General features: G+C 35.7%; 1 protein-coding gene across 2 annotated transcripts in view; it reads right to left on the bottom strand.

Annotated features, from left to right (window-relative positions):
• ZFYVE9 (zinc finger FYVE-type containing 9) overlaps positions 1–12,451 on the bottom strand; it is a 118,913-nt gene that overhangs the window by 48,325 nt on the left and 58,137 nt on the right. For both annotated transcript variants that reach the window (XM_087865873.1, XM_045799543.2), the window contains 2 exons: positions 10,496–10,618; positions 8,126–8,281 (listed from right to left, as the gene is read on the bottom strand). In XM_087865873.1, the coding sequence (XP_087721999.1) occupies positions 8,126–8,281; positions 10,496–10,618 (279 nt within the window). The remainder of the gene's footprint in view (positions 1–8,125; positions 8,282–10,495; positions 10,619–12,451) is intronic.

Raw genomic sequence — 12,451 nt, 5'->3', positions numbered from 1 at the left:
GGAACAAGAAGTCAGGAATAAGCACAGCATTTTTATTAATAGAAGTGTTCTCTCAGGACTCCTTTCCTCCAGGTACTTTTCCACAAAATGACAAACAAAATTACTCCTAGAGACATCATATCAATTTACTGATTCCTTCAATCCACAGGTTTTTTTATTAAGCTTCTCCAATGTGCCAGACTATTGTTCTAAAGGCTGGCACACAGAGCTCAGCCAGATAAATCTTGCCCTCACAGAGCTTATATTCTAAAGGAGGAACACAAACAACATCAGTTAGTAAAGTTAGTAGTAAATGTTTTGAAGAAAATAAAACTAGGAAGGTAATGTAAAAGATTGATGGGAAAAGGGGAGAGAATACTTCCTTAGCTTAAGAGGGTCAGGGAAAAATCCTTTGAGGCAGAAACATTTGACAACAGACCTGAATGAAGAGAAGATACCAACCAGTTAAGATCTGCAAAGAATAGCATTCCAGGTCTAGGAACAGTAAGTACAAAAACCAAGAATTAGAAATAAGTTTGATGGGTTCAGAGGTCACAAAGGTGATCAATGTAGATAAAGCTACAGTAAGAGCAGTAAAAGATAAGGTCAAAGAAATCTTTAGGTACTAAGTCATATACGATCTTGTTGGCCAAAGGCATTTGGAGTTTATTCTAATTGTAGTGGAAAGCCTCCAGAAGGTTTAAAGCAGCTTCAATTGGTCCACAAATATGCTCTCAATTCACAAGGATTAGATTTAGGATACCCAAAGAACAGCTGAGAGAAGATAAACATGTCTGCAAACATAAGGCTGCACATGAATGAAGAGGAACAAAAAGCATTTTTCAAAGATAAAAATGATTTCACTTGCAAGGTTAATATTTACATTCTCTGTTTATAATTTTGTTTTCTTGCCTTGTTCCAAAGTTAAATCTAAAAGCTGAAAATTAGTAACAGTGTAAGCCTTGTTATGTCCATGTAAATATTAATCAATTCACATTAATATTCCTCTTAAATTAATGAGTTTTTTGAAGAGAGAATGTACCCTAGGATCCAGCATAAAAGGCAAAGAAAGATTACCCAAAACAACAGTTCAGAGATCAAGACTGATTTGAGAGGCTCTAACATGAAAAAGGAGTTCCAAAAGAAGACAATGTTGGGAATGAAAAAGAAGTAATATTCAAAGAGATAATAACCAAGAATTTTCCAAATTAAAGAAAGAAATGTGTTTTCAGATCAAAAGTACACTTTTGGCACTAGACAGCAAAAATAAAACTAAATTCCCATATATGTACACATATAGATCAATGGAATAATAGAGAAAGAGATCTATACACAGAATACAAACTAATATTCAAAAACAATATCAAGGTAATTCAATGGCAAAGGATAGTCTTTTTAACAAAGTGTGCTGAACAATTGGATATCCATAAGCAAAAAAAAAAAGAACTTTTGAGTCTTACCTCTCTGTACGGGCCAAGGGCAGGCTGCCCCTCAGATGGGCCACTTTGACATGAAGATTATTTTGGGTTAAAAAGCTATTAAAACCCAGCAGATTCAGGAATAGCTCTTTACCTCTAACACAACTGCCTACAAAAAATTTAAATAAAGGACCTGATCTGGGAAGAAAGCTATCACCACAGATAACTACATTATACTTTGAACTAGGTATGGCAGACATGAAGGAACCTACACAGGCCTGCTTGATCAAAGTTCTCTATGTCACATTGTTTCTGGGTGGCCCAGAAAACATTTGAACATTAACTCTTTTCATCTTCCTGTGAATTGCATTCCTTCCCTCTGAAGTCCCAGCCCCCTACCACCCCATTTTCCTTAGTTCAGAATGACATATATACCTCACTTTGCCTGTCTTTGGAATTTCCATGTCTGTATGGACTCTGCATATGTATGAATTAAATTTTATTTTCTCCTATTAATCTGTCTCATGTCAAGTTGATTTTTAGTTCAGCTAGAAGACTCTTGACAAGAACAGGAAATTCTTACTCCCCAAAACCTCACTCGCTGTGCAAATATTAACTCAAAATGAATTATAGATCTATATGTAAGAGCTACAATTATAAAACTTCTAGAAAAAAATATAGGAGAAAACTTTTGTAACTTTGGGTTAAGGTAAAGATTTCTTAGGAAACTAAAGTATAAAGTATAAAAGAAAAACTGATAAACTCGACTTACCAAATTTAAAACTATACTCCTTGAAAGACAGTTAAGAAAATGAAAAGACAAGCCATGCACTGGAATATAATACTTGAAAAATGCACTATCCAATAAAGGACGTGTGTCCAAAATTTATAAAGTACTAAAAACTCATTAAGAAAACTCAGTTTTTAAATGGGCAAAAGAAGAGTTACAGATGACAAATAAGCATATGAAATGATGCTGAATATCATTAGCCATTAGGGAAATGCAAACTGAAATTACAATGAGATGCTACAACACATTCATTAGAAAAGCACACACACAAAAATTTTTTTAAGGCAATATCAAGTCTGGCAAGGATCCAGAATAACTGGAACTTTTCATACATTGCTGGTAAATGTATAAACTACAATATATACATACATTCAATCATATGGATGAATTATGCTAAATGAAATAAGCCAAATACAAATGTGAGATTCCATTTATAAAACCTTCTGGAAAATACAAAACTATTGGGAAAGAAATCAGATTGATAGTTGCCAGGGGCAGAAGGTAAGGGGAGAGGATTAAATACAAAAGGCCATGAAGCAGGGTTTAGACATGATGGAAATGCTGTGTATGCTGATTTTGGTAGCGGTTACCTGACTATATCTGTTCATCTACACGCACTAAACTGTATGTCTGGAAAGGTGGATTTTACTGTATATAAATTATACCTCAATAAACCTGACTACAAAAACTCACAGAAAACTTTAGTAACAGACTTGCACAAAATTAAGGATAAAAAGAAAATCCTAAAAGCCCAAGGCTGAAAAAAAAAAAAAAGAAAGAAAAAAAACCAGACTGAAGGAGATGCCAAAAGACAATGGAGTCATATCTTCAAAGTACTTCCTAAGGGGAGGTAAAAGGAAGAAGGTAAGGAAGGAGAGAACAAAGAGAAAGGGGAGGGGAAAAAAATCTGTTAACCTGAAATTTTGTAACCAATGAATTATTCAAGAGGGATGGTAAAATATAAAAATTTGAGCCACACAAAGGCTAATGGAGTTTACCAACCACAGAGCTCCCCTAAGAGAACTACTAAAAGGATGTATTTCAGCAAGAAAACCAAGTCCAAATGGAAACATAAGATACTAAAACAACAGATATGGAGAAAATAAAATGGCAATTTTAGTAATTTTGATTGAACTGAATAATGATAGTGATCTTTCATACTGACATTGAATACTGAATTGATAATATAAATAAAATCATTTTTCTTTTACAACAAAAGGCAAAACAAACTATAGGTAACAACAGTAAGACTCCTTTAAGTGTAGGGTTAGGTTGTGTGTTCGAGACCTTTTCCTGGTTGACCCATTCATTCTTTAGAAGGATGCTCTTTAGCCTCCACCTATTTGAGTTCTTTTTTCAAAGCACTGTGGTCCGAAAATATGCAGGAATGATCCCAATCTTTAGGTATCAGTTGAGACCTGATTTGTGACCCAGGATGTGATCTCTTCTGGAGAATGTTCCATGTGCACTAGAGAAGAATGTGTATTCTGTTGCTTTGGGATGATGTTCTGAATATATCTGTGAAGTCCATCTGGTCCAGTGTGTCTTTTAAAGCCCTTGTTTCCTTGTTGATCTGCTTAGATGATCTGTCCGTTTCAGTGAGGGGGGTGTTAAAGTCCCCTACTATGATTTTATTATTGTCGATGTGTTTCTTTGATTTTGTTATTAATTGGCTTATATAATTGGCTGCTCCCATGTTAGGAGCATAAATATTTACAATTGTTAGATCTTCTTGTTGGATAGACCCTATAAGTATGTATGACATAGTGCCCTTCCTCATCTCTTATTAAAGTCTTTGGTTTAAGATCTAATTTGTCTGATATAAGGATTGCCACCCCAGCTTTCTTTTGATGTCCACTAGCATGATAAATGGTTTTCCACCCCCTCACTTTAAATCTGGAGGTGTCTTTGGGTCTAAAATGAGTCTCCTGCAGACAGCATATTGATGGGTCTTACTTTTTTATCCAATCTGATACCCTGTGTCTTTTGATTGGGGCATTTAGCCCATTTACATTCAGGTTAACTATTGAAAGATATGAATTTAGTGCCATTGTCTTGCCGGTAAGGTGACAGTTAACTGTATATTGTCTCTGTTCTTTTCTGGTCTATGTTACTTTTGGACTTTCTCTTTGCTTAGAGGACCGCTTTCAATATTTTTTGTAGGGCTGGTTTGGTGATTGCAAATTCTTTTAGTTTTTGTTTTTCCTGGAAGGTTTTTATCTCTCCTATTTTCATTGACAGCCTAGCTGGATAAAGTATTCTTGGCTGAATTTTTTTTCACTTGGTACTCCGAATATATCATGCCAGTCCTTAATGGCCTGCCAGGTCTCTGATACTTTATGTGGAAAACCCAAAAGACTAGAACTGCTAGAACCCCAAAACTGCTAGAACTCAAACAGGAATTCAGTAAAGTGGCAGGATATAAAGTCAATGCACAGAAATCAGTTGCATTTCTATATACCAACAACGAGACAGAAAAAAAAGAAATTAAGGGTTGATCCCATTTACAATCATACCCAAAACCATAAGATACCTAGGAATAAATCTAACCAAAGAGGCAAAGGATCTGTACTCAGGAAACTACAGAATGCTCAAGAAAGAAATTGAGGAAGACACAAAGAAATGGAAAAACATTCCACGGTCATGGATTGGAAGAACAAACTGTGAAAATGTCTATGCTACCTGGAGCAATCTACACATTCAATGCAATCCCGATCAAAATACCATCGACTTCTTTCACAGAGCTAGAACAAATAATCCTAAAATTTGTATGGAACCAGAAAAGACCCCAAATAGCCAGGGGAATGTTGAAAAAGAAAACCAAAGCTGGTGGCATCACAATTCTGGACTTCAAGCTCTATTACAAAGCTGTAATCACCGAGACACTATGGTATTGGCACAAAATCAGACACACAGATCAATGGAACAGAACAGAAAACTCGAAATGGACTCCCAACTCTATGGTCAACTAATCTTCGACAAAGCAGAAAAGAATATTCAATGGAAAAAAGACAGTCTAGTCTCTTCAACAAACAGTGTTGGGAAAATTGGACAGCCATATGCAGAAGAATGAAATTGGACCACTTCTATACACCATCCACAAAAAAAGACTCATAATGGATGAAAGACCTAAATGTGAGACAGGAACCCATCAAAATCCTTGAGGAGAACATAGGCAGCAACATTTTTGACCTCAGCCGCAGCAACTTCTTCCTAGACACATCGCCAAAGGCAAGGGAAACAAAAGCAAAAATGAACTACTGGGACTTCGTCAAGATAAAAAGCTTTTGCACAGCAAAGGAAACAGTCGACAAAACCATAAGACAACCAACAGAATGGGAGAAGATATTTGCAAATGACATATCAGATAAAGGGCTAGTATTTAAAATCTATGAAGAACTTATCAAACTCAACACCCAAGGAACAAATAATCCAATCAAGAAATGGGCAGAAGACCAGAATAGATATTTCTGCAAAGAAGACGTCCAAATGGCCAACAGACACACGAAAAAGTGCTCAGCATCACTCGGCATCAGAGAAATATAAATCGAAACCACAATGAGATACCACCTCACACCAGTCAGAATGGCTAAAATTAGCAAGTCAGGAAATGACAGATGTTGGCAAGGATGAGGAGAAAGGGGAACCCTCCTACACTGTTGGTGGGAATGCAAGCTGATGCAACCACTCTGGAAAACAGTACGGATGTTCCTCAAAAAGTTAAAAATAGAGCTACCCTATGACCCAGCATTTGCACTACTGGGTATTTACCCCAAAGATACAAATGTAGTAATCCGAAGGGGCACCTACACCCCAATGTTTATAGCAGCAATGTCCACAACAGCCAAACTATGGAAAGAGCCCAGAGGTCCACTGACAGATGAATAAGATGTGAGATAGACAGATAGATAGATATACATACATGGTGGAATATTATGCAGCCATCAAAAAATGAAATCTTGCCATTTGCAATGACGTGGATGGAACTAGAGGGTATTATGCTAAGTGAAATAAGTCAATCAGAGAAAGACAATTATTATATGATCTCACTGATATGTGGAATTTGAGATACAAGGCAGAGCATCATAGGGAAAGAGGAAAAAATGAAACAAGATGAAACCAGAGAGAAAGACAAACCATAAGAGACTCTTAATCTCAGAAAAAACTGAGGGTTGCTGGAGTGGAAAGGGGTGGGAGGGATGAGGTGGCTGGGTGATAGACATTGAGGAGGGTATGTGTTGTGGCAAGCGTTGTGTATTGTGTAAGACTGACGAATCACAGATCTGTATCCCTGAAACAAATAATACACTGTTAATAAAAAATAATAATAAAAATAATTTAAAAACGTTCTTAAAAAGATGCATATATCTAATCAGTATAACACAGTTTTACACCTTTCACCTATAGCTGGGCATTTTGGTTACCTCTAAATTTTTGTGTTAAATTTAAGTAATACTGCAATAAACACTTTCATGTACAAAGTATATTTTACTTTTTAGATAATTTTTTTGGCACAGAATCTCACAAGGGGAATTACTGCATTTAGAAAGTATGACTAATTTATGGTTTTAATATATTTATAAAATATTACCATGTAATACATGAAAATAATTTTTTTTAAAGATTTTATTTATTTATTCAACAGGATAGAGACAGCCAGCGAGAGAGGGAACACAAGCAAGGGGAGTGGGAGAGGAAGAAGCAGGCTCATAGCGGAGGAGCCTGATGTGGGGCTTGATCCCATAACGCCGGATCACACCCTGAGCTGAAGGCAGACGCTTAACCACTGTGCCACCCAGGCGCCCCACATGAAAATAATTTTAATGCCCTGGTCAACCTCACTTCCCTTTCCAAGCCTTGTTCCTCAGAGACAATCTCTTCTATTATTCATTTGTTATAGTTATTATACTACTCTTTCCCTATTTACCAACCACAGATATTGTTTTTTTTACTTCCTGTTATGATAATGAGAATGCAGCTCAACCACACCACTTCTTACCTACTCTGTTAAATCAGAGGAGGTTAACTTTGTAATTCCAAACAATACACATAAATATATTTCTTCTCTCTCAACTTATAATAATATGTCTTTTTATTAGTATCCTCAGTCTTTTCCAGTACCTAGGCATTTACTTTTACATTGGTAGGGCTAACAATACTTATAGTTTATCTTGAAACCATAATAAAGTTGCCCATGCCAATGGTTTTTAAAACTTGAAAATTAAATAAAGAATACTTACATTATGATTATATAGATGTTGTTAAATGAAGAAACAAGTAGTAAGTTATGATTATGCTTCCTTCTACCAGGTACCAATATCATGACCCCTAAGCCACTCAAAGAAAAATATTCTTACATCATGGTCAATGGATTATCTTACAACTCTGATTCTAGCCTTTCTAAAATAATAAAAACCACACCAGGTGAAGTACTAAAATTTTTATTTCCTTAAGCCTTGGCAAGTTCTAACTTGCCATCGATACCAAAGTCCAATGCCAGGCTTCCAAATTTATAACTATTATTTTGCATCTGAGTCCAAAAATTTATCATCTTTTTTTAAGATTTTATTTATTTATTTGACAGAGAGAGAGCGCGCGCGCACAAGCAGAGGGAGGGGCAGAGGGAGAGGGAGAAGCAGGCACCCCGCTGAGCAGGGAGCCCTATACAGGGCTTGATTCCAGGACCCTGGGATCACAACACGAGCAGAAGACAGACGTTTAACCAACTAAGCCACGCAGGCACCCCTCATTTTTTTTTTTTTTTAAGTAGGCTCCACACTCCATCTTGGAGCCCAACATGGGGCTTGAACTCATGACACTGATATCAAGACCTGAGCTGAAATCAAGAGTTGGATGCTTAACCAACTGAGCTACCCAGGCAACCCCAACTTTTTATTGTCTTATAAAGGGTGCAGACTAAGTCATAAAGCATTCCCACCTGCCAGAGCATCCCGATAAAGCTGCACAAAATGATTAAAGATATCCTTCGGCAAACACTTTTCATCCGGCAGACACTGCAGAAGAATGACTATCTCAGACTGACCCACTGCATGCATTCCCTTGGTTGTGAAGCACCAGCACTTCCTGTTCACATCTATGAATGGAATAAAAATATAAAAATAGAGACACTCTTCTCAATCCTTACCTTTAAAAAAAATGCACAGAAATCTGTTATAATACAGCAAAGGACAAAATAGGTTATATTGAATCTGTACAATTCAACTGTGAACTATAAATGCACTGAGCCAAAGAATCATTGTAGAAAATAAAACATACGAACACCTCTGGTTTTAAGCAAATACTTAGAAAAACAATGGGAAGTAAAAGAAGTAATGGTGAAAGAAAATGCACTTAAAACTTTTAACTCTTATTATTAAAAGGTATGATTATTAAAACATCTTATTAAAAATAAATAAAACTAGGTATCCTAAGCTATAATGATTAAAGAATATATTCCCCCATCTATATTTTTTAAAAATTCACAAAATAAATAAAAAAATACACTAATTAATTCACTTTACCAAGGGAAAAAATTACTTATCTAGAACTAGAAAGAACAACAATAAAAGCCAATATTATAGCTTTGGATTCAGGTTGTGGCCTAAAGAAAATATACTTTTATATACAGTTTCTAAATTTAATTTGTGACTGAAAGATTCTAGCTTTTCATTTAATTTTTTTAAAGATATTATTTTTCAGTAATCTCTACACCCAACGTGTGGCTTGAACTTTACAATCCTGAGATCAATAAAGAGTTGCGTGCTCTACTGCCTGAGCCTGCCAGGTGCCCCAAGATTTTAGTTTTTTAAATTATAGTCCTTTTTGGGGTAAAATTCTAGATAAACAGCAACATGATTTTACTCGGTTTCATCCTGTAAAAAGTGGTGAAAGAATGGCTTTTCTGGACTATTTACTTCCACTTCTCCACCTTAAGGCACTGTAGAGTCCCAACAGCACAAACCATATGTAATTAAAAATTATGTTCAATCTTACTTTAATCATTTGTACTCCATACGCAATAGGATCCCCAAAGGAATTGAAATAATATTCAAATATAATTATAGATATCACAATGTAAATCAAAACTAATAAAAGTTCCCTTTCTTTCACTTTGGGAATTGTTACATTATATACCTAACCAGGAAGCACCCGGCACAACTATATTAAGACAGTGTACACTTAAAAAAAAAAAAAAAAAAAGACAGTGTACACTTCAGGAATTCTGGGTTAGCTATTTTCTAAGTGTCACTTATAAACTAGATATGGTAAATTGAAATTTCACGAATTATTTTAAAACCTAATCCTAGAAGGAAAGGGGGCAAGCCATTAGTCACTGGCCAAATATACAAGGGTACAATTAACAAGTAAACTAGAACCTGCACTCTTTAATACTGAACCTCAAAGGAAGTGGCATATAGGTGCTTCTGGTCTCCAAGGCCAACTTAAAGTAAGTACCCAGTGGGAATTAGAAGACAGTTCCCGAGTGCTCTTCTGCAAAACTGCCTATTGACATTCATCCAGGATAAATGCATTCCCTACTTTCCAATACCATCCTAGAATTAAGATTCTAATTTACTGTCCTCTTACTCATTCTGATGCTCAGAAGCTAGCCCCAAGAATTAAGAAGTTTCTTCTGAATCTTAACTTATGATGTATTGAAGTTTTACTATGCGTTAGCTAACTAACACTTCTTTCAAATGAAGGTTTGTACATGATTAAGGTTTCTGCGATTTAAATCTAGTGTGTAGGGGCGCCTGAGTGGCGCAGTCGTTAAGTGTCTGCCTTCGGCTCAGGGCGTGATCCCAGTGTTCTGGGATCCAGCCCCACATCAGGCTTCTCCGCTAGGAGCCTGCTTCTTCCTCTCCCACTCCCCCTGCTTGTGTTCCCTCTCTCCCTGGCTGTCTCTCTCTGTCAAATAAATAAATAAATAAATAAAAATCTTAAATAAATAAATAAATAAATAAATAACTCTAGCATGTAAATAATTTGACCCTCCTGGATAATTTATCCACCTCCAACTATTCTGGTGTTGAGCTGTGATTTAGCACATCCATCTCAGGAAGTTCTGTTTGGCTTTCCTCCATGGGGAATTCATCTATCTCATCTCAAGAGTTTCAGTTAGTTCCACAGTTGTCCTCTGGGATATGTTATTTTATACAAACCAATTTCTCTGGTACCCAGTTTTCAGTAAGATGTGGCTCCATCCATATAAAAATACTTCTGTGTAATGAACTTGAAAGCTTTACTTATTATCTATGAGTCAGTAAAGTATCTCATTTTAATTTTAAAAAACAAATTTCTAACTTACAATTTACAATTTTAACCATTGACAACAAATTTGCATTTAAAACAAATACAAGTGGGTCAGGACCACCATCCTCTAATTGCTGCATTACTGAAATCTGTGATGGTTTCTCTTCCACAGCATAGTCTGTAAGGGAAGAAAACAACGTACAAGATTAGTTGAAGGGATAAATCAAGAAAGTAATCTGATGGAAGAACAGGCTAATTATTCACAAGAAAGAGTTAATTAAGCACCTGATTTACAGATACGGTGAACCTACGTTTATACCTGCTGTCCCAGTGTAATGCTAATAGTTCCCCTTTCATTCTCAAAAGTGACCCAGTCCAGTTCGGATGAGAACATGGTTATCCTATATATAGACTTCTCCACAAACTGACTTATCCCATAATCTAAAGACCCCTTTAGCACATGCACCCCGCTGTTTATAGCAGCATTATCAACAATAGCCAAACTATGGAAAGAGCTCAAAGTCCAACCACTGATGAATGGATAAAGAAGACGTTATACACACACACACACACACACACACACACAATGGAATATTAGCCATCAAAAAGAAAGAAATCTTGCCATTTGCAATGATGTGGATAGAGCTAGAGTATATTATGCTAAGTGAAATAAGTCAGTCAGAGAAAGACAAATACCATATGATTTCACTCATATGGCATTTAAGAAACAAAACAGATGAACATAGGGGAAGGAAAAAAAAAAAAAGGAAGAGAGGGAAGCAAACCATAAGAGACTCTTAACTTTATGTAGAGAACAAACTTAGGGTTGATGGGGAGGGGGATGGGCTAAATGGGTGATGGGTATTAAGGAAGGCACTTGTAAAAAGCACTAGGTGTTGTATGTAAGTGATGAATCACTAAATTCTACACCTGAAACCAATCTTACCATATGTTAACTAACTAGAATTTAAATAAAAACTTGAAAAAGAAAAATAAAGATAGCCCTTTAACAAAAATTCTCCAACTATCACAACAAGAATTTCACATATTACATGTTCTAAGACCAACATTTAAAATAATCTATGATGTACAAGAAAGTGATAATACACTTTCTGGATGTAAAAGATGTTGAGGGGTTGAGGTAGAGGAGAATCCTACTTTTTACTCTATATTCTTTTGCACTGTTGAGATTTTTTTTTACCATTAAAAAACTAAATTTAAAAAAAATGTACCCCAAAAATAAACTAAAACTATCATAAGTGACTGGTTTCATGAAACACTTCCTCTAAGTCAAGAGTTCAGCACATACATCAATCACCAAAATCACCAGTAAATCAACACAACAGATTCCAAACATGGACAAGTTAATACTTGAGACCCTGCAAAGAACCTTTCCCATTTAATCCCTAAAAGCACAGTATGTGATACTCAGTCATGCCATTTTGAATGACGGTAGTCTTCCCAGCTTGAAGACAAAACCATGGATAATAACCAACAGAAAGCAAAAAACTATTTTTTGGATGTAAGAGGAAATGTCTACTCTACCAATGAAAATATTTATTGAAAAGAAAAATATTAAGTGACTTTTAAAAAGAAGAAAATATTTGTATGAAATTATTCCACTGGAATACAAAAACTGCAAAATTCTGGTGAAGAGACAGTAATATGGTTAAGTAAGTATGAACAGTTGTTTCTTAGTAGGAGAGTTTTGATAATTAGATTTAATGAAAATGGAACCTTATTTAAACAACAGAGTAGGCCAATTTAACTTCTTATAAGTTAAATCTAAGACTCTTTAAAATAACCGAAATTTGAACCTAAGTAGTAACTTTATTAATGAAAGAATATTTTTAGGGGGTCCTAGTAAAGTAGCAAAGATTACATAATCAAAAGAATGCTTAACTTACGTGAAAGCTCATAGTTGAACTATCTGGGACATGGCTGGATTTTATAGTCAGATATTTTCAGCCAACACGGCTGAGCTCACTATAGGCCCAGCACCATGGTAGGA

This window comes from Ursus americanus, chromosome 12 (assembly GCF_024610735.1).
Source record: "Ursus americanus isolate L20-20 chromosome 12, mUrsAme1.1.p, whole genome shotgun sequence".
Lineage (NCBI taxonomy): Eukaryota > Metazoa > Chordata > Mammalia > Carnivora > Ursidae > Ursus > Ursus americanus.
This window is presented reverse-complemented; position numbering and strand designations above follow the sequence as displayed.